Source organism: Arvicola amphibius, chromosome X (assembly GCF_903992535.2).
Source record: "Arvicola amphibius chromosome X, mArvAmp1.2, whole genome shotgun sequence".
Lineage (NCBI taxonomy): Eukaryota > Metazoa > Chordata > Mammalia > Rodentia > Cricetidae > Arvicola > Arvicola amphibius.
The window spans coordinates 86,297,941-86,321,878 of record NC_052065.1 but is presented as its reverse complement, the minus strand read 5'-3'; the positions used below and the strand labels follow the sequence as shown (position 1 = coordinate 86,321,878).

The following is a 23,938-nucleotide window of genomic DNA, read 5'->3' as shown; positions in this document are numbered from 1 at the left end:
AGCGTGTGTCCTGTCTCCTCATTGTCCTTTGTAGCAGGGTTTCTCAGCCTTAGCATTACATGGAATTTTTCAGCCAAAGTGCTCTCTCAAAAAGAGAAAGGTGCCCTGTGCATGATTATGGATGTTCAGGAGCATCTCTCTAAGCACTGAATGACAGTGGCATACTACTTTCAAATGTTTTGTCAACATAAAATGCCTACAGAAACTGACAAATATAGTAGAGGCAGGCAAGACTCCCCTATTTCACAACTACCTTCCTTTCTCTTTCTCATATGTATATGTGTGCACATGAGTGCAGTCATGAGCAAAAAGTTCAAACCAACCTCAACCTTAGGATGGCCATCTAACTATGATTTGAGACTGGGTGTCTCACTGGGACCTGGGGCTCACTGATTAAGTTAGGCTGGCTAGTCAGCAGGCTCCAAGCATCATCCTGTCTCCCTCCACCTCCCCAAATAAGATTACTAGAGTGTGCCACCGCACCCAACTTTTCAGGTGGGTTCTGGGGTTTGAACTTGGGTGCTCATGCTTGTGCTTGGGTAGCAAGCACTTTAGGAACTAAGCTACCTCTCCACTCCAAGAACTACTTATCTCTAATAGTGAGAAATAACATTGTGATGGGAGAAAGGAACCAAAACTCTTAAGTTTAGGACGAAAAGCCAATGTTTCAGCCACAACATGCATAAATAGAGTTTACTCACATAAAATTACAGTTGTGTCTTCACATCCACTGGTATAAATTACTCAGTTGTAAAAATGAATACAGTTTGTAGTCTAGTTCACAGTAACATACTAAGAACAACTGCCTGGCTTTGTACTACAAAGCAAAAATGTAAGATGCAATCACCGAGGGAAACTGTGAAGGCTACAAGGTCCTTTGTATTATTTTCCCAACTTCTTATCAAACTACGATTGCTTCAAAGGTTAAAATAAAAAACCCTGTAAAATCTTGCCCTGAGGTCAGTATTCAAGGCAAATGAGATACAATTAAGAGTACATAATGAAAGAACTTTCAGGAATACTTCTATCTTTACACTCTAAAACCAGTAATTTTCTAAAACTGCAGAGAATGCCTTTTCTGACATAATTTGTAATAGTAAATTACTATGATTATAGTCCATATTTTTAATGAAGAAAATAGGATGTTTGGGATATATGGAAACAAAGGTAAAGTACAATATATTAAAAATCTAGTTTCCAATCATCTACAATCACTCCCAGTTTTGGTACAGTCATTTAAAGTCTCAGTAGATACGCTGCATATTCACATTTTGGAAGTTTTGAAAGCGCTACAAATACAGACTACAGTATAGTAAGTAAGACTGCTAATTATCATAAATGAGTTCACTGTTATATGTAAGCCTGTGCATGAAAATTATAAGACATGTGAGGTTAAAATGTAAAAATTCCTAGGAAGATATTCCAACAGGTATTAGGACAATATGAAAGTAAAATTGCTTTCAGAGAACAGAATTGTTTAAGAAATACAAAGATGGGAGTTTTGAAAACAAAACAATATTTATATAGCAAGTTTGGTCATATGTTATTTATGAGGAAAGTGCACTTAGGATTCTTCTTACATGATGGATGAAGAAGAAAGATAATGGTACTATACACTCATCTTTAAAATGTAAAGAAACTGGTACTGACAGGGACATCTACTACTTTAGATGGCAACCATCAAAATATTCATTACAAGGGCTGGGACATAGCTCGGCTGGCATAGTGCATGCCTTGAACACATGAATCCCAAGTTTGATCTCCAGTATCTCAAAAGCAGAGTGCCGTGCTGCATGCCTGTCATCTTAGCACAATGGAAAGTGGTAGCAGGAAGACCGGAAGTTCAAGGTCATCATCAACTATGTAAGGAGTTCAAGGCTAGCCTGGGCTATATGAGACCTGGACACACATAGACACAGAGACACACATTTCAAAACAAACATTAGAGTAACATTTTATTGAAATACTTTGTATTTCCTCCATTTTGAAGGAATGGTCTGGAATAAAACGACTAATCATGGAACGATCCATACCAAACTTTTTTGATAGGTTCTGCTGGGGAATGAGATTCAGGAAGTAGGGCCTTTCACCTTGGCCTGCCTACCTTCCTTCCTATCACTTACATTGATCTACTATGGGTGCACACTGCTACTGTGTGTGTAGAGGTCAGAGGACAGATTGAGGAGAGTTGGCTTTCTTTTCTCCCATGTGAGTTCTGTGGATCAAACTCAGTTTATCAGAGTTGGCAACAAGTACATCCACCTGCTGAACCATCTTGCCAGCCCTACCTTTAACTTCCTATATTCCTTCCTGTCTTATTAATTTTGGGAAATGGATCCTATATTAATCTCATCATCAGCAAAGGCTGAAAATAATTCAACAACTAAACACATGTTCTACAACCTTACCCTATCCCCAAAGGTGCTGACTACTGAAGGGTCAAGACAGCCTAGTGAAGATCAGGGCCTCAGAGAACATTACATTGTTAAAGGTTAAAGTTATGCACTTCAAATACAGAAGGACCTAGTTCTGCCCAGGTACCATTCAGTCAGCTCACCTTTCAAGGTGCCCCAGTGGATTTCTGTATCTGTTCCTTTAAGATTAGGATACTCTGCCTCTGCTCAGGAGGCAGCATGGCAATCTGGTCTGCAGTAAGTTGAAGGACCTGCATAATCAAAGCAGCCTGTGCAGAGGAGAGCAAGGTTGTGAGTTTCAATGATGTGTCAGAAAACAAACAAACAAAAACCCAAAACACACCACCAGCATCTGTCCAAAAACTACTGTAATAGGCTATGAAGCAAAATGGGAAAAGGAAGGATTCTCTCTCCCCTCCCTCCCTCTCTCTCTCATACACACACACACACACACACACACACACACACACACACACTGCAAGCCAAAATAAAGAAAATGATGAGAAAAGACACAGTGAATCACAAGAAGAAATGAAAATACCCAAGATTAGATGGTGTAAAGAGATGTTCCAGGAACTCAAAGTTCCTGCATACTAAGAGGGTATCTGTGAGCACTGTTTTGAGTTTCCCCTTTCGCAAGTTTAATCCTTCCTATCAGACACAAGCTCCCAACAATAGCCAAGTATAACAACAGAAAAATATACTTGTGGTGAATCTGCTATTTTGTTTAAGTATCGGTAGAAAGGGGAGGCAGAAAGGAGCTTGGACTTTTAAGTCAGTTTGGCTTGCACAAAAAAATTGACATTTATAGATTAGTCTGAAATGTAAAATAAGTTGTCAATTATATTCACTTAAAAACTTAAGGTTCAGGTCCCCAAAATGCTCAGTCAAGATCATTAGAGTCCTAAGTTAGAGTAAACATCGCTTCCAAAAGGGACTTTGAAGACTCAGAATCTTCATGGTAACTGTGAAAAGATCAAAAATAATAGATTTGTGCACGGGGAGGCAGTGAGACAGTGTTGCTTACCTTCTCATGATCCTGGGGTGTGACTTGGCTCTGTCCAGGACTAAAGCCACCAGGTTGGTTTCCACCTTGCATGCTCGCTGCTTGAATGCCTGCTCCCTGCATGACTGCGACCTATAGGTAGAAAGAAAGACAGCATACAGAATTCCTGATGTCCATGGAACCTCAATACAGTACCAATCTTGACACAGGTAAGAGTGAAAAGAGAATTAATGGTCTAAAGATCAGCTTATACTGTTAGCAAAATCAGAAGTTAGTGTTTAATCAAAGACCTACTAGAATACACATTCTTGCATGTTACAGGTCCATCATCATAACAAATAATACACAGTGCAGGAAGGGGACATTAAATTAGTAAAATTTAGCCAAATAAGCATAGGGAAAACTATGAGCACTGGAGAAATTAATGCTCAGAGTAAACACAAGTGAAGTCAGCAGACTTTACATAACTATATACTGGGAAGTGATGTTCACAAGACTACTGCCTACCTCTATTTCAAGTAAACACTGGTAGTTATTCTCAAAGGGCTCTATTCAATAAAACAGATGGACACAGAAAGAAGATAGGAAGGTCTCTGGGGAAAAGACAGTATTAGCCCAACATTTGCTTTTTAGAGATTTCTTAAAAGCAAAAACTATGAATATCCCTTTTAATGCTCAGATCACCAACGGTAGTGTGAATTTTTTTAAGCCTCTTCTTCCTTTTTTTTCCAGGCAGTGTTTTTCTGTAGCTTTGGAGTCTGTCCTGGAACTCCCTCTGTAGACCAGACTGGCCTCAAACTTACAGAAATCCACCTGCTTCTGCCTCCTGAGTGCTGGGATTAAAGGCGTGCGCCAACATTGCCCAGCTCACTTGTTTTTATTTTATGTGTATGAGTTTTTTGCCTGCATGTCTGTGTACCACATGAATGCCTAGTGCCCATGGAGGCCAGAAGAGGGTGCTGGATCCTCTGGAACTGGAATCACAGAAGGTTATGATCCATCCGTATGGGTGCTGAGAACCAAACCAGGTCCTATACAATAAATACCAAGTGCTTTTAACCACTGAACTATCTCTCCAGCCCTTGTTTTTCTTAGAGCTTTCTATAGAAAGTATTTTGCATTTGCGTCCTGCTTAATACAAACCAAAAAATTATTACTCAAGTTAGAACAAAACGCAGTTAATAGCATACTTACTGGCATTTGGAATGGTTAGTGAGTCCAATACTTTGGAAGACAACCAAAACCCAAGGAAAATGCCTCTATGCACCTACTGTAACTAATTAGATGTGCTTTACATGTGTGTGATGTTCACACACTCAGGCTCTTAAGCAGAGTTTACGTTCTTTTTTTCCTGGTTATTTTCAAGACAGGGTTTCTCCACATATCTCTGGCTGTCCTGGAACTAGCTCTTATAGACCAGGCTGGCCTCAAACTCAGAGATTCGCCTGCTTCTGCCTCCCTAAGTGCTGGGATTAAAGGCATGTGTGACCACTGGCCGGCTATTAGATATTTTTATTGCATATAAATTTTTAACAAACTTGTTACCTGCTTTCTCAGATTATAACCAAGGAAGTATAGAAGAAATATACAGAAACATGTGTCAGGAATAGATGATATGCGAATAGATGTAACAATGTGAAGAACCAGCTGATAGTCCATCAGTAAAGGGGGCAGATACACCACAGGATAAAACTATGTTATAACATAAATAACAACGGATCTATTTTCATGTTGATTTTGAATAATCAAAAATGATTTAAGTATTTTTGCAATTTACTTAAGAAAATAGGAAGCATAAAATACATTCAGTCCATCCGTTTTCACTAAACAGCTCAAACAACTTTTAGAATAGTTCTTTCATCTGGTGTGGTTTGAATAAGAATGGCCCTCACGGGCTCATATATTTGAATGCTTACTCACCATGGAGTGGCACTATTTGAAAGGATTAAGATGTGTGGCATTGTTGGAGGAAGTGTATCACTGCGGGTAGGGAGCCTTGAGGTTTCAAAAGTTCATGTTAAACTCAGTATCTCCCTCTGCCTTTGGATCAGGATATAGCTCTCATCTACTTCTCCAGCACCATGCATTCCATGTCTGCTGCCATGCTTCCCACCATGAAAATAATGGGTCTAAACTTCCCAAACTGTAAGCCAGCTAAGACCTGTTGTGATCATGTTGCGTGGTGATAGCGCACTCCTTTAATTCCAGCACTCAGGAGGCAGAGGCAGGCAAATCTGTGAGTTCAAGGTCAGCCTGGTCTACAGAGCAAGTTCCAGGACAGGCTCCAAAGAAAAAACAGGAAGATTGATGTGGTCATTGTCTCTTCACAGTAATATAAAAGTGACTATGACATAACTTGGTACCAGGGACTGGGGTATTGCTGTAGCAGGCTGTTTGTTGGTGGAATATGGAAGCCTCTGAACTAGAAAAGGGGTTGGGGGCTGGAGAGATGGCTTAGTGGTTAAGAGCACTGGCTGTCCTTCCAGAGGTCCTGAGTTCAATTCCCAGCAACCATCTATAACGAGATCTGGCAACCTCCTCTGGCTTGCAGGGATACATGCAGACAGAACACTATTCATAATAAAAATAAACATAATAAAAATATTCATCTATTTATTTTTATTATGAACACTGCATTCGTAATAAAAATAAATAAATCTTTAAAAAAAGGAAAAGAGGGGCCAGGTGGTGGTGGTGCACACCTTTAATCCCAGCACTCGAGAGGCAGAGGCAGGCGGATCTCTGAGTTTGAGGCCCGCCTGGTCTACAAGAGCTAGTTCCAGGACAGGTTTCAAAGCTACAGAAAATCCATCTAGAAAAACCAAAAACCAAAACCAAAACCAAAAAACCACCCCCCTCAAAAAAAAGAAGGAAAAAGAAATGAAAGAAAGGAAAAGAGGAAAGGAGGGAAGGAGGGAGGAGGGAAGAAAAGAAGTTGGATGCTTTAAGTAGGGCTTAATGGGCTATCTTAGCAGAACAGTGACAATAGTGCTAAGGGTGATTTGAACCCGGCTCAAAAAGTTTCAGATGGGAAGGATATTAGTAAGTGGCCTAGGGACCATTCTTGTGACATTTTGGAAAAGAATGTAGCTATTTTTGCCTGGGTTTTAAAAATCTGCCTGAGGCTAAATTGAACAGTTTTAGATGAATGGCACTAGCAGAGATTTCAAAACTGCCAAATATTGACTATGTCATGTTGTTAGTGGCCCTTCTTATTCAGATATATAAAGAAAAGGAGCAAGCTGAGCAAGGAAAAACATAAAATGTACAGTTTGAGGAGAAAAGAAGGACCAGGAAGTGCAACAGAACAAAAGTTCAGTGCTCAAGGAGATAAAAAGTTTAAGAAAAGCCTGATGCTAAATGGAATAAAAGGAGTGGTGACCTCAGGTCAAGACCCCATCCATATAAGCTTCAACTTGTGAAAAAGAAGAAAAGCTTAAGCAGTAAAGGAACCCATCAACACCAAAGGCTGATGCAAATGTCTATTATAAACAAGGAGGCCTAATTCAAGCCACCCCATCAAGCAGTACAACTTGGCACCTAGCCAAAAAGGATTCTGGCTTTAGAGTCAATGATACAAAAAGGGGTTGTGGAATATCCCTCTGAGGCTATGTAAAGCTGCTGAGGCCAGGCATGTGTTAAGGCGTCCTTGTATGGTGACATAGAGAGACCATTGTGTGAAACTGAAAGTAAAGCCTGGATTTCACTGAACACTCCAAGATGTTAGAGATGCCAGAGTCATGGGATATCTGCCAAGAAAACTTACAGATTGGGTGTGGATCCAGCCCAAGAGAGAAATGTGCTGCAGTCAATGAAGTGGAAAGGAATTGGAGATCTGAAGAGCATTTTGACATCAGACATGGAGATCCTGAGTTTGGAGTTTGCCCAGCTGATTTTCAGTCTTGCTTTGGTCCAGTATTTTCTTACTATGCTTCCTTTCCTCCTTTTTGAAGTGGTAATGTACATTCTGTGTCAGTGTATGTTGAACTGTGTGATTGACCTTTTTATTTTATGGATTTATAGTTAAGAGACTGTCATGAGTCTCAGACAAGACTTTGAACTTTTGGACAGTATTGAGACTGTAATGGAATATGGTGACTTTTGAAGTTGGACAGAGCTGGGTGGTGGTAGAATGCATCTTTGTATTATGATATAGCTATAAGTCAATCAGAGCCAGGGAGTCAAATGTGGTGGTATGAGTAAAAATGGCCCCCACAGACTCACACGGTTGAATGCTTATTTACCAGGGAGTTGCACTATTTCAAAGGATTAGGAAGCAGGTCACTAGGAGATAGGCTTTGAGGTTTCAAACACCCATGCCAAGCCCAGTATCTCCCTTTCTGCCTATAGATCAGGATGTAGCTCTCATCTACTTCTCCAGCACCATGCATGCCATGCCTGCTGTCATGCTTCCCACCATGATAATGGAACTAAAACTCTGAAACTGTAAGCAAGCCCTCAATTAAATGCTGTCTCTTATAAGAGTTGCCATTGTCCCCTGTCCGTTTCTGAATGGAGATGGAGGAGTTCATAGGGAGGGTAGATGGGAAAGGGGGACAGGACAAAAGGAGGGAGGAGAAACTGGTTGGGATGTAAAATAAATGAAAAAATGTTATTTAAATAAAAGTTTCCATTTTCATTGTGTTTCTTCACAGCAACAGTAACTAAGACATCTGGAATACTCACTCTCATGCATCAGCTCTTTTCTCAGACATTGGGGACACATGAAGCAATGGCACATAGAGGATGCTTTCTATATTAATACTTAGTTCAGGGACTTGCATAAACCTTATTAATTATGGATATGAACAACCTCTGGGTACAGTCACTTAGGAATTTACTAATACTGATTTATACCAATCTGAGACACTGTAGTATGAAATAACTACTCCAAATGGCCAGTTGAAGTTTCTAGGAATACCTGTACTGGGCAGATAAATACTAGTAAGACTGGTCAAATACCTCAGTTAGCCTAAGACAATCCCAGTTTATGTTTTTTACCTCAGGGTAAATTATTAACACTTTCATTTTTGAATGTTTTCTTCTTTGTATGACAAATTATATAACCACCCTATAATAACAAGCCTTTGGGCTACACTGTGTGGACTGGAGTTAAATTTAAAATCTAATTTAAAGGGATATGAAGGCCATATTAAGTTAAAAAAACAAAGATCATAAAAAGGATAACAGTAGAAAGCTACACTAAAAATGTCAGATAAGCAAAATGTGGTGGTGCATGCCTTTAACTCCAGCACTCCCGAGTCAGGGGCAGGCAAATCTCAGTGAGTTCAAGGTCAGCCCAATATATATAGTGAGTTCCAGCTCAGCCAGTGGTGTGGAAGACTTGTCTGTATTCTGTCAATCATGTTTTAAATAAATGCTGATTGGCCAGGAAGGAAGTATAAGCGGGAAAACCAGACAGGAAGTAGAAATGATGCAATGAGAACAGGAAAATTCTGGGAAGGAGGAAGTTGATTCTTCCCATTCCTGCCCAGACCACCGAGAAGCAAGATGTAATCTACCCGGCTGAGAAAGGTACTGAGCCATATGGAAAACATAGATAAAAATAATGGGTTAATATAAGCTACAAGAGCTAATAAGTAGCCTGAGCTAATGAGCCAATCAGCTTTATAACTTATAGAGATCTCTATATGATTATCTTTGGGGCTTGCCGGCTGTGGGGTACCAGGCAGGACAGAAACACCAACAAGCCGGCCACCATCATGTTACAGAATGGTGCCCACGTGGATAACTGCATCCACAGAAAGCCTGAGAAAGCTTGGGAAAGACTAGAATAAAGCATTTCGGTTTTCAGCCATAGAAGGAAAAAAGCTGTGCTGTTTTAAAATGCCGGCTTTCTGGGCCATCCTGTCAGGGAAAACTGTGACTCTTTGAAGCAGGTGGTCCTGACTATGGAGCTATGGACACACTGTTGCAGTTGCTTGCTGGCAAGGACCTTGAAACGCCATAGAGTTATGGCAAAAAAACTTCTCCATATTCCTTAGCAAATTAAAGACCCACATGATCATAAAAAGAGAAATAAACAGTAAAGAAAGATTCAAAGAGTAAGAAAACCTCTAAATGTTTTACAGTGTATTAAAAATATATACAGGCTAAAGGTTAAAGTTCTCAAAGTAAAAGGAAGGAAGGAAGGAAGGAAGGAAGGAAGGAAGGAAGGAAGGAAGGAAGGAAGGGAGGGAGTAGCCTGTTGTGGTGGTGCACGCATGCTGGTAGGATGATTTGCCTGGGAGGCAGAGACAGACAGACCTCTGTGACTTCAAGGATAGCCTCGTTTACAGAGGGAGTTCCAGGACAAAGATAAACAGAGAACCTGTCTCAAAAAGCCAAAAGTTAAAAGTAAAAATAAAAGAAATAGAGGTTAAAATAAAGCCACGTAAAGATGGAAAATACACAGAGAATCTTGATACTGTATGCTATTATGCTCTCTTTAAATTGTTTGAATGCTGAGGAAAGAGCAACAGGTACTAAAAGATATTTGCTTATAAATGCTGCAGAATTAATCCAAGATAGGTATTTTGGAAATTTACTTCAAAATTGAAGTCAAAATGTATGTTACTTTGGAGAAGAGATTTTGCTTTTGTTTCCACAGAAAATGAGAGGCTGTGGATTTATTCAGAGTTAAGAAAAATCAGCTTTGATCAAGGAAGACCACCTGAAAAATCTCCGGCAGGAATAGATGGCCCAGATGTCTGAGTTCTTCATCCAGAACAGGTTTAAGACTGCTGCCTGAGATGATCAAGACTCACAGGATACTTTAGTCAGGACTTGATCATAACTCTAAATTTTCTTTAGGTCCCCATAAGATTATCAGTGCCCCCAACCAGCTGGAAGTAGCCTGGAATACTATACCGGTGGGGTACTGGGCGAGACAGAAAACCCCAACAAGCAGGCCCCTGTTCGTGTTACAAGCCAGGGCTACATGAAAAGACTTTATCTCAAAAAACAATCTAATAAAGGCAATTGTCTATCATAAGTGATAGATACAGAAGAGGAAGTTGAGGTTCCTAACATAACATTTTTATAGATGGCTGGGATGTACTATTTATATAATTATTGACTGTATTTCTAAAAATGTAAAAAGGTATCAATTTTAAGTTCTTATTTTCTCTACCTTGGATCTAACTGACTTTACAGACTTTTAATAAAAACTATATTGGGCTGGGGGTATAGCTCAGGGGTTGATTATTTAGCATTTGTGAGGTTCTAGGTTGAGTCTTAGCATCATAAAATCGAATAAAAAACCCTAGCATTAGAAAGTAATGGATTCAAACACTAACAGAAGAAGGAGCAAGACATCAGCCATCATTTTCAATGTCTTTCTCCATAGAATGGTCAGTAGAATCACATAAGCACAGTGTATAGTTACTTGGTACCTCTTTCCTCAGCTAGTATGTCAAGACTTTGATGTTCATACTACTATATCCCTAGTACTATGATTGTAGATGCTCAATAAGTATTGAAAAGATATATAAAAAATGTGTTTTGAGGCTATTGACCATAGAGCATGCAACAAAAATCAAAGTCCACAAACACATTTTTAAAAGCAAAACCTGAAATACAAAAGAAAATACATTTTTATTCTATATATACCAAAAAAGCTACATTTTTATCTCAAATTAGGGAGGATCAGGCAAACACCCCCACACACAGACACATATATAGATGCAAATAAGACAGAGAAGCAGAAAAGAAGAGCAAGCTGTATTTCTTGCTCTGTTATTTTTTTTAGTTAGGTGAATTTGGCCAAGTCACCAGACTTAGGTAGGCGGGGAAAATTAAATGGAAGGCTAGGAGGAAGAAAGCAGAGTCAGAGAGATGCCAAAGATCCTCTGCCTGAGATGGACACCGGTTAGAATCTTGCCAGTTAAGCCACTGCCACGTGGTGATATACAGATTAATAGAAATGGGTTAAATCAAGATGTGAGAGTTAGCCAATAAGAGGCTAGAACTAATGAACCAAGTAGTGATTTAATTAATACAATTTCTGTGTCATTATTTTGGGGCTAAGCTAGCTGGGCGGCCAGGACAAACAAGCAGCCTGCTCACTCTGCAACTTCTGGCCTTCACCTTCCAAACCTATAAAATGAGAGAACTGGATGCCAGACATGTTGCATTCTAGTTTTGATATTTTCCTCTCTTTCTTTTTTCTCTCCCAATCCTCAAATACATGAAAATGGAATATAATGAAATACAAGCACATGAAAATGGGAAGAGAGAAATGAAAAACAAAGGCACCAACATATAGAAACTTGAGGAGATACACACATTCCATCTCCCCACAACCAACTGGAGATGATAAAAATGAGGTGACTTATAAAGCATCCCATACATACAGCTGGAGTGAGCCAAGTGAAGGAGACAGAAAAGCGACAGACTGCAGTTCCAGAATTATATGCAGATGGCCTTTCCTATACCACTGTTTATTTAGATGCTATGATGACAATAGATCCACCCTGAGATAATCTAAATGAATGCAACTCCTCAAATGCTCTAGTTCAGGTTGTACATGGTAATCATTTGGGGGAGGTTTTTCAAATGGCCTAAGATCTGCACAAGTATTTGATGGGGGGACTTTGTACATATTGATGATTTATATACACAGTACAGAGTACTCCCTGCTCTGTACATTTTCATTTTCAGAGGTTTTTCTGAATGAAATAGCCACTAAAATTGTGAAACAAGGTTGTTCTTTTGGGTTAAGTATTAGAGGCTAGTCACCATTCTCCTAAGGGATATGAGAAAGTAAAAGGAGAGCCTATTCTCTCCTTTCTAACAAGCAAATTCATTCAAGTTAGAAGACAACAAAAATCAGGCTCAGTAACAAATTCCCAAATACATTAAGATTTTATGTAGATGCTACAAGTATTACCTGTCTTGATCCCTGGGGAACGACAGCCCCCATGTTCATTGGATTGGGACCTTGGATTCCACTAGGTATAGGTCCTCTAGGTCCAGGTACTGGGCCTCTGGTATCCATGCCTCTGGCCTCCATGGCACGGGCTTCCATGGCACGGGCCTCCATGGCACGGGCCTCCATGGCACGGGCCTCCATGGCACGAGCTTCCATGGCACGGGCCTCCAGTCCTCTGGCCTCCATGGCTCTGGCCTCCAACGCTCGTGCATCTAATCCTCGGGGATCTCTTCCACCTAGAAAGTTGTAAGAAAACCAGTGTATAGCTACTAACTTCTAGTCACATCTCTCCTTGTCTATGACATTGTCTCCTAGAGTTTATCAGATTTGTAGGTAAATCGTAAAAACTCTTTCCAAGACTTCTGTCCCATATTAGAGCTGAAGAGAGTCAAATTCTTCACCAACCACAGCTACTAGTGGGAGTTGTGATGCAGTTTCCCCTTACCTCTAGCATCCATGGGTGGACCCCTCTGATCTATCATGGGTCCTCTTGGCTCTGCCATTAAAGGTCTAGGCTCAGCTAATGGACCTCCCCTTATGTCATGTGGGGGTGGTCCACGGCCTTCATGACCAGGAACATGGTGCATGGGTGGGCCCTGATGAGGTGGTGGTGGGGGTCCCAAGTAAGCTCTAGAGATGGAGAGAAGTGACATATTTTAAAGCAGAATGTACCAACATTGAAATGTCAATCAGATCAATATGCAAACATCCATCAGAAAACTAATATAATTATCAGTAAATAAATGGTAAAGTAACATCACGCAGATAAAAGAAAGCTATAGAATGTAAATCTATGCATTCTGGAATTTCTTATTTAATCAGGGCATTCAAAATTAGGGAAGAATTAATAGACACTTATTGTAAGTGAATATGCAGTAGACTGCTTAACAATGCAGATTCTGGATTCAGAATAAATGGCTGAAATCTAGGTTTTACCATTTATTAGCTATGTGATCTGGGTCACTACCTTAACCACTATATGCTCTGGTTTCTTTGCCTATAAAATAGGACTAAGAATAGTCATTTCTAAGGTTATAAGGATTTGTCTGTCTCTCTATATTTGTGAGGCTGAGGATTGAATGTAGGGCCTTGGAAATGTTAGGCAAGTGCTCTTACTACAGGAGTTACACCCCCAGCCTAAGGCAGATATAATGAGGTGATTTAAGTACTTAGAGAAAAGCCAGAGATGTGATCCCCACCAACATCAACAACTATTGTCATTAATACTACCATTACTTCACGTTTTCCTTGTTTAGTTATACATTACTACAATTTTCAGTTTCTGAAAATACAAGTCATTGTTGGCTCAAAGTTATCTTTTTTTTTGAGAGGGTTTTTTTGTAGCTTTGCAGCCTGTCCTGGAACTCTTTCTTGTAGACCAAGCTGTCCTCGAACTCACAGAGATCTGCCTGTCTCTGCCTCCTGAGTGCTGCAATTAAAGTCATGCACTACCATCACCCAGCTTCAAAGTTACCTTCTTAGCTATACGATTATGTTTTCGGAAAAGTACTTAGTTTTAGACAGTGGTTATAAATCTTATTTATCTTTTGAAGTAGGCAAACAGGTCCAACCATTTGCTTTCAATGTAAGGAAACTTTTCAACTTCTCAAGATGTTTCCTTCTACATGAGTACTTACCTAGGCTCTACCTCTCCAGTTACAGACATTAAAGTGCCTCCCCGTGGGTCATTGGGGGCATCTCCTAACAGACCACGAGGAGTTGGGACATTGGCAGGCAAGGCTCCCCGCTGCATAGCTGCTCTGGGGTCTTGCATTGGCACTGGCAGGGAAACAAACAGGGAGTTAGTGCTGTGAAAGACACATTAGGAAACAAGAAATGACTCTATACCACTGACAATGTAATTCAGACACCTTAGAGTGGGTGAAATTTCACCACAGAATCCTCTTGCAGCTCAAGGACAGAAGCAGGGTGTAGGCAGAATCAAGTGCCATTTTAGAGGTATGGATGGAATTATATAAAGAAGAAACTGGGGAGCCACCTGCCAAGGACTAGCACTGTAACCTGAATAAACTTATGATCCTGGTTTTTCTTCTAATCAATCTTAGGTTAAGAACCAGAGTCACAAAAGAAAGGTAGGTTCTTGGCATAGGAACCCTGCTATGGCTCTGCAAGAACCTGCTGTCTCCTTACAGACTGCTATTCCAGCCAAGCCTCCTGACACCAGTAGGGAGAGAATAGAGCATTAGACAGATGCCCATATCATCCATGTTCTCTGCCCTGTGTGAAGAGGTCAATCTTGGGCTTATGGCCCCAAGAGAAAAAAAAGCCACAAAACAAAAAAGAAAAAATACCCCAAAACACTACCCTTTTGGGGTTCTGAATGTGAGGATGACTGCCAAGCAGCTCCTTTCCTTTCATCATCCCACCCTGAACACCACAAGCAAAAGGAAACCCGCAGATACAATGGATACCTTGAACTCGCTCAATTGATGCAGGCCCGGCGGGTCCCACGGGCGAGTGCTGTAGGGTTCCTATGTGAGCAGTAAGTTCAAAAGGAGAAATAGCAGACACTTAAAATAGCTTGCACACACACACAGGCACATACACGAATGGAGACTGGAGACTTACACGTCAGTAAAAGCCGAGAGTTCGTTAGTTTGCCCCGGCCTACAAAACTTCCTAAATACAGGAGGGGCTAACAGTTCCACTTTGACCAGGCATCTTTCTTAAGGGAAACATGTATACTGGTTTACTTGGGCAAGAATAACCAGCAATTTTGGACTCTCCTTTCTGTTACTACAGAATTTTCCTTTATGTCTTCTTGTGCATTAAAAAAGAAATAGAGAAAAATGTATTTTCAGAAATAAAACATGAAATAAATTGCAATGAACGTGACATGAGATTTGTCAAAGATAGGCCATTAATGGACCCACACTAATAATGGCAATACTAATTTTGTCTTATTTAAAAGTTAGAAGCTCCACCAGGAGCAGAAGCCAGGAGCAAATCCAGTCCTGGAAGCCAACCCAATCCTGGGACACTGGCAGATCAGGACTAAGCCTACAACCTGACCCAAACTCAGCAATCTCCACCGTAACAGGTACAGGGGAGTAACCGCTGAGCTAGTGAGCTAGAGCCAGAGACTGCTGAGGGTCCGGAAGTGAATCTGGGATCTTCAAGGCAGTAGACCTAAGCCAGGACCCCGGTGGGTCTTGGGCATGAGTCTAGGACTTCCCAGGAACTAGGCCTGAGCCATGACCTCTGCCAGTCTGGGCATGAGTGAACCTGGGACCTCCAAGGGAATAGGCAGAAACCAGAGATCTTGGCGGGGCCAGCCACAAGTCTGGGTACTCAAAGAGAATAGGCCTGAGCCAGGACTTCTGTGGACATCAAAGGGAATAGGCAGGAACCTGGAACCTCTGTGGGTCCTGGTGTGAGTCTGGGACCTCTGAAGGAGTAAGCAGGTCCTCTGCGGGTCCGGGTGCACCCAAGCCTGGGACATCTAAGGCAGTAGACAGGAGCCAGAAACCTTTCCACATCCAGCTCCAAACCAGGGACTTCTGCAGCCGGGAATTCAAACCAGGATTTACAGATATAGGTCAAATCTGGTAACCTAGGCCACCTTTGCTCTGAGGCAAGGAACTCCGCCTTGTGAAACAAATTCTCCAAGAGTGGCCCTGAAGGAGCTACCTAGGACAGAGAGCGAACAAGCTTCACCAGGAAGAGAAGCCAGAAGCAAATTCAGTCCTGGGAACCAACCCAGTCGCAGGACACTGGCAGATCAGGACTGAGCCAGCAACCAGATCCAGAGTCAGTTATCTCCACCGGAACAGGCACAGGGGAGTAACCGCTGAGCAAGTGACCCAGAGCCAGAGACCGCTGAGGGTCTGGACATAAATCTGGGATCTTCAAGGCAGTAGACCTAAACCAGGACCCTGGTGGATCTGGGCATGAGTCTAGGACCTCCCAGAAACTAGGCCTGAGCCATGACCTCTGTCAGTCTGGGCGTGAGTGAACCTGGGATCTCTGAGATCTTGGCTGGGCCAGGTGTGAGTTTGGGTCCTCAGAGAGAATAGGCCTGAGCCAGGACCTCTGTGGGTCCTAGCGTGAATCTGGGACCTCTGAGGGAGTAAACAGGTCCTCTGCGATTCCAGTCGTACCTGAGCCTGGGATCTCGAGGCAGTAGACTGGAGTCAGAAACCTTTCTAGGTCCAACTGCAACCCAGGGACTTCTGCAGGAGGGGTTCCAGACCACAATTTACAGAAACAGGGCAAGGCTGGCAACCTAGGTCAAAGTAGGCCTGAGACAGCAAACTCTAAGGGAGCAGAGCAAATCACAGGAGCGCTGAGCTATCTCCAAGAGCAGAGTAACCAGCAGGGTAACTAGAATTGTGACACTGACTGTACCACGAGGAACAACCATCTGAGCTTTGGATTCACTGGAACCTAGAAGATTATACAACAGAATCTCAGACAGCTCCAACCACACCTATTAGCGAAAAGATGAGTAGAAAAGGTAAGAACATACGCAACATAGCAAAGAGAAACACAACACCAGTAAAACCTAAAAACCCTACAACAGCAATACCTGAACAACCAAATATGGATGAAGAAAAAAATGACCTAAAAATAACTTCAAGAGATTGTTTGAAACTCGGGAGAAATTCCCTTAAAGAAATGGAGGAAAAGACAAACAAAAAATTGGAAGACATCAGCAAATCACTTAAAGAAAACCAAGAAAAAGAAATCAAACATATGAAAGAAACTTTTCAGGACTTGAAAACCAAAATAGAGGCAATAAAGAAAACACAAACCGAGGGAATTATAGAAACAGAAATCATGAGAAAACGATCAGGAACCACAAACGCAAGCATGAACAGAATACAAGAAATGGAAGAGAGAATCTCAAGCGCTGAAGATACAAGAGGAAATAGACTCATCAGTTAAAGAAAACATTAAATCTAACAAGAGCTTAACCCAAAATATCCAGGAAATATGGGACACCATGAAAAGGCCAAATATAATAGGTATAGAAGAAGTTCAACTCAAAGGCACAGAAAATAAATTTAACAAAATCATAGAAGAAAACTTTTCCAACCTAAGGAGAGATATATCTATGAAAATACAAGAAGCTTACAGAACACCAAATAGACTGGATCCAAATAAAAAGTCCTCTTGCCACATAATAATCAAAACACTAAACATACAGAGTAAAAAAAGAATAATAAAAGCTACAAAGGAAAAAGGTCAAGTAACATATAAAGGTAAACCTATCAGAATTACACCTGACTTCTCATTGGAGACATGAAATCCAGAAGGTCATGGTCAAGCGTTATGCAGATGTTAAGAGACCACGGATGCCAGCCCAGACTGTTATACCCAGCAAAACTGACAATCACCACAGAAGGTCAAAACAAGATATTCCATGACAAATCTAGATTTCACCAATACCTAGCCACAAACCCAGCAATACACAAAATAAAGAAAACTCCAACCCAAGAAAGATGGCTACACCAACAAGAACAGATATTGATGGTCTCAAAGCAGCAAATCCCAAAGAAGGAAAAAACGCACTAATTAAAATCACCAACAATGAAAACTAAACAGGAGATAGCAATCACTGGTGATTAATATCCCTTAATATAAATGGAATCAATTCACCTATAAAAAGGCACAGGCTAACAGACTGGATAAGAAAATAGAATCCATCCTTCTGCGTACAAGAAACATCTCAACCTCAAAGACAGACATCATCTCAGAGTAAAGGGCTGGGAAAAAAATAAACCAATGGACCTAAGAATCAAGCGGGTATAGCTATCCTAATATCTAACAAAATAGACTTCAGTCTTAAAGCAGTCAAAGGAGACAAGGAATGTCATTTTATATTAGTAACAGAAAAAATCCATCAAGAGGAAATCTCAATACTGAACATCTATGCCCCAAATACAAGGGCACCTTTATATGTCAAAGAAACACTTCTAAAGCTTAAATCATACATTAAACCCCACAGGGTGGATATGGGAGCAGGGAAGCATATATCTTAATTTAGGGAGCCATCTGAGGGTTGTCAAGAGACTTGACTCTAGAGGGGTTCCCGGGTTTCCAGGGAGACGCCCCCAGCTAGTTCTTTGGGCAGCTGAGGAGAGGGAGCCTGAAAAGGCCAGTTCCTATAGCCATACTGATGAATTTCTTGCATTTCACCATAGAACCTCCACCTGGCGATAGATGAAGAAAATGACTGAGCCCCACATTGGAGCACCAGACTGAGCTCCCAAGGTCCTGATGAGGAGCAGAAGGAGAGAGAACATGAGAAAGAAAGTCAGGACCGTGAGGGGTGCGTTCACCCATGGAGACGGTGGGACAGAACTAACGGGAGATCACCAACTCCAGTTGGAATGGGACTGATGGAACATGAGACCAAACCGGACTCTCTAAATGTGGCCGACGGTGGAGGCTGACTGAGAAGCCAAGGACAAAGGCGCTGGGCTTTGATTCTTCTGCATGGACGGGCTCTGTGGGAGCCTTCTCAGCTTGGTTGATCACCTTCCTGGACCTGGGGGGAGTTGGGAGGACCTTGGTCTTAACATAGAGTAGGGAACCCCGAAGGCTCCTTGGCCTGGAGAAGGAGGGAGGGGGGGTATGGGTGAAGGGGAGGGGAGGGAAGGGGGAGGAGAAGGGGAGGAGATGGAAATTTTTAAATATAAAAAAATAAACCATAAAAAAGACAAAAAAAACCCCACACACTTCAACACTCCCCCTCTCACCACTGGATAGGTGAATCAGACAAAAAATGAACAGAGAAATAAGAAAACTAACAGATGTTATGACTCAAATGGACTTAACAGACATCTATAGAATATTCCATCCAAACAGAAAAGAATATACCTTCTTTTCAACACCTCATGGAACCTTCTCAAAAACTGACCACATATTCGGTAACAAAACAAACCTCAACAAACACACAAAAAAAAATTGGAATAACCCAATGTACCTTATCATATATATCATCATGGTATAAAACTATAAGTCAAAAGCAATACTAATTCCAGAAAACCCAAAAACACATGGAAAATAAACAATGCTCACCTGAATCATCAACGGGACAAGAAAGAAATAAAGCGAGAAATTAAAGACTTCCTAAAATTCAATGAAAATGACCACACACATACCCAAATTTATGGGACACAATGAAAGCAGTGTTAAGAGAAAAGTTCATAGAACTAAATGCCAACATAAAGAAGCTGGAAAAATCCCACACTAGTGAATTAACAGAACATTTGAAAACTTTAGAACAAAAAGAAGCAAACTCACCTAAGAGAACTAGACTGAAGGAAATAAAGTGAGAGCTGAAATGAACAAAATAGAAACAAAGAAAACAATACAAAGAATCAATGAGACAAAGAGTTGGTTCTTCAAGAAAATCAACAAAATAGACAAACCTTTATCCAAACTAACCAAAAGGCAGAAAGAGAATATCCAAATTAACAAAATCAGAAATGAGAAGGGGGACATAGCAAAAGGCACGGAAATCCAGAGAATTATTCGGTCATATTTCAAAAACCTGTACTCCACAAAATTAGAAAACTTAAAGGAAAGGACAACTTTCTGGATAAATATCACTTACCAAAGTTAAATCAAGACCAGATAAGCAAATTAAACAGACCTATAACTGCTGAAGAAATAAAAACAGTCATCAAAAGTCTCCCAACCAAAAAAAAAAAAAAGCCCAGGACCAGATAGATGGTTTCAGCTCAGAATTCTACAAGACTTTCAATGAAGAACTAATACCAATAGTCCTCAAATTATTCCACACAATAGAAACAGAAGGAACATTGCCAAACTCTTTTTTATGAGGCTACAATCACCCTGACACCCAAACCACAGAAAGACATAACTAAGAAAGAGAATTACAGACCAATCTCACTCATGAATATTGATGCAAAAATACTAAATAAATACTGGCAAATTGAATCCAAGAACACATCAGAACCATCATCCACCATGATCAAGTCAGCTTCATCCCAGAGATGCAGGGATGGTTCAACATATGAAAATCTGTCAACGTAATCCACCATATAAACAAACTGAAAAATAAAACCAGATGATCATCTCATTAGATGACGAAAAAGCTTTCAACAAAATACAACATCCCTTCATGATAAAGGTCTTGGAGAGAGCAGGGATACAAGGAACATACCTAAACATAATAAAGGCAATATACAGCAAGCCAACAGCCAACATCAAACTAAAAGGAGAGAAACTCCCAGTGATTCCACTGAAATCAGGAACAAGACAAGGTTGTCCACTCTCTCTATATCTAATCAATATAGTTCTTGAGGTCTTAGCTAGAGCAATAAGACACCAAAAGGAGATCATAGTGGATACAAATTGGAAAAGAAGTCAAATTCTGTTTGCTGATGATATGATAGTTTACATCAGCGACCCCAAAAATTCTACCAAGGAACTTCTACAACTCATAAACACTTTCAGTATTGTAGCAGGATACAAGATTAACTCAAAAAAAAAAAAAACATCAGTAGACCAGGGTTGGAGAGATGGCTCAGCGGTTAAGAGCACTGCCTGTTCTTCCAAAGGTCCTGAGTTCAATTCCCAGCAACCACATGGTGGCTCACAATCATCTGTAATGAGATCTGGTGTCCTCTTCTGGCCTGCAGGCATACATGCAGACAAGAATACTGAGAATACTGTACACATAATAAATAAATAAATCTTTAAAAAAAATCAGTAGCCCTCCTGTACACAGATGTTAAAGGGCTGGGGAAATAAATCAGAGAACCAACACCCCTCACAATAGCCACAAATAGCATACAATATCTCGGAGTAACTGTAACCAAACAAGTGGAAGACTTGTATGACAAGAACATTAAATGTTTGAAGAAAGAAATTGAAGGAGACACCAGAAAATGGAAAGATCTCGCATGCTCTTGGGTAGGCAGAATTAACATAGTAAAAATGGCAATCTTACCAAAAGCAATCTATAGCTTCAACGCAATGCCCATCAAAATCCCAGCAAAATTCTTCAAAGACCTCGAAAGAACAGTATTCAACTTCATATGGAAAAGCCAAAAACCCAGGAAAGCCAAAACAATCCTGTACAATAAAAGAACTTCTGAAGGCATCACAATCCCTGACTTCAAACTCTACTATGGAGCTACATTACTGAAAACAGCCTGGTACTGGCATAAGAACAGACAGGAGGACCAATGGAACTGAACAGAAGACCCGGATATCAATCCACACATCTTTGAACACCTGATTCTTGACAAAGAAGCAAAAAATATCAAATGGAAAAAAGAAGGCATATTTAACAAGTGGTGCTGGCATAACTGGATATCAACATGTAGAAGAATGAAAATAGACCAATATCTATCACCATGCACAAAACTCAAGTCCAAATGGACCTTAGACCTCAACATAAAGCCAGCCACACTGAACCTTACAGAAGAGAAAGTGGGAAATACACTTGAACGCATTGGCACTGGAGACTACCTCCTAAATATAACCCCAGCAGCACAGACACTGAGATAAACAATTAATAAATGGGACCTCCTGAAACTGAAAAGCTTCTGTAAAGCAAAGGACATAGTCAATAAGACAAAACGACAGCCTACAGAATAGGGAAAAATCTTCACGAACCTCACATCAGAGGTCTGATCTCTAAAATATAAAAAGAACTCAAGAAATTGGTCATCAAAAGAACACATAATCCAATAAAAAAAGAAAAAGGAGTACAGACCTAAACAGAGAACTCTCAACAGAGGAATCTAAAATGGCTGAAAGACACTTAAGGAAATGTTCAACATCCTTAGTCATCAGAGAAATACAAATCAAAATAACTCTGAGATTCCATCTTACACCTGTAAGAATGGCCAAGATCAAAAACACTGATGACAACTTATGCTGTTATGTTATGTTATGAGGTTGTGGGGAAAAGGGAACACTTCTGCACTGCTAGTGGGAGTGCAAGCTGGTACAACCCCTTTGGATGTCAGTGTTGCAATTTCCCAGAAAATTAGGAAACAACCTTCCTCAAGACCCAGTAATACCACTTCTGGGTATATATCCAAAGGATGCTCAATCAAGCCACAAGGACATATGCTCAACTATGTTCATAGCAGCTTTGTTTGTCATAGCCAGAACCTGGAAATAACCTAAATGTCCCTCGACCAAAGAATGGGTAAGGAAAATGTGGTACATTTACACAATGGAGTACTACACAGCAGAAAAAAATAACAGCTTGAATTTTGCAGGAAAATGGATGGAACTAGAAAACATTATTTTGAGTTAGGTAACCCAGACCCAGAAAGACAATTATCACATGTACTCACTCATAGGTAGTTTTTAAATATAAAGCAAAGAAGCCTACAAACCCCGTCCGACAGAGAATTTAGACAACCATGAGGACACTAAGAGAGACTTACATAGACTTAATCTACATTGGAAGTAGGAAGTAGAAAAAGACAAGATCTCCTGAGTAAATTGGGATCATGGGGACCTTGGGGAAGGGGTAAAGGGGGGAGGGGAGAGGCATGGAGGGTAGGAGAGAAAAATGTAGAGCTCAATAAAAATTAAAAGGGGGGGAAGAATTGTTCGTGCTTGTGAGTATGGCTTTTTAATTTCTTCACATGCTTAAAAAATGTATTTACTCACCTAAAAAACCCAAAAATGTGGACGGTATAATAAAATGATGTTGTAAAAATGAAAAAAGTTAAACATTTCTGTCAAAAAAATATTAAATGGGTCAATGCAGCTGATGAACTTTGCATGAAAGAGAGTTATGAATGAAACAGCCTACTACATAAAGTCTATGATTAGAAAAAACATGACAAAGATTAATGAGCCAACACGGTAATCAACATTAAACAAAGGAGGCGGGAAAGCAAAAAGCACCATCTCAAACATCTCTTGTCACCATTACAAATGCACAAACGAACAAGGATTCCAGACAAAGGAAGACAAATTTGGTCACAAATGAAAACATTATTGTTTCCTATGCTAGGTACTGAAGGAAATTATTTTTTAATCTCATTTCATTGTAATCTTTGTATCAATAGATCCTTGAAACAGTTTCAAAATGCAAGTCAGTTCCTTTTGCTAATTCTTTCCAGAAAGATGGGGCTAAATTACAGTAGGAAGATGTCTCATAGAAATATGTGTTAAGCGGCTGAGGAATTCACTGAGACTAATGGTCTAGGAAGAGGGAGAGATTTAATGGAAGCCTAAGCCCTTTTCACTACTGCAAAGGTACTTTGGGTTAGATACAGCACGTAATGACAGCAATAGGATGGAAGTACACAGCAGCACAGAAGCATGGGATACTTTAGAGGGAAGAGGAGCTATTTGGCAGAAGTTTGTCTTGTTGCCATTTATCTGATGAGACATATTTAGACTCTTGATTTCAAACACCAATCCCTCTGTATAAACCATGGCCTATATATCTTAATATTTTGCTTTTGAAGTGGTTTCTCTTTTAAGAAATCCACTAAAAAGAAAAATATTAAGTTCCTCTGTTCTTGTTCAAAGCAATCACAGGAGGAACCTTATGAGTAAGCTCAGTATTTTAAAAATTAATTCTGAAATTAACACAGGCAGTACAGAATGATG

The 23,938-nt window shown here is 40.4% G+C and overlaps 1 protein-coding gene across 2 annotated transcripts in view; it reads right to left on the bottom strand.

The window, feature by feature from the left end:
* Cstf2 (cleavage stimulation factor subunit 2) overlaps window positions 1-23,938 on the bottom strand; it is a 38,211-nt gene that overhangs the window by 2,839 nt on the left and 11,434 nt on the right. For both annotated transcript variants that reach the window (XM_038317093.1, XM_038317094.1), the window contains 5 exons: window positions 13,990-14,131; window positions 12,798-12,982; window positions 12,311-12,588; window positions 3,442-3,552; window positions 2,558-2,683 (listed from right to left, as the gene is read on the bottom strand). In XM_038317093.1, coding sequence (XP_038173021.1) covers window positions 2,561-2,683; window positions 3,442-3,552; window positions 12,311-12,588; window positions 12,798-12,982; window positions 13,990-14,131 — 839 coding nt within the window. In that variant the 3' untranslated portion in view covers window positions 2,558-2,560. The remainder of the gene's footprint in view (window positions 1-2,557; window positions 2,684-3,441; window positions 3,553-12,310; window positions 12,589-12,797; window positions 12,983-13,989; window positions 14,132-23,938) is intronic.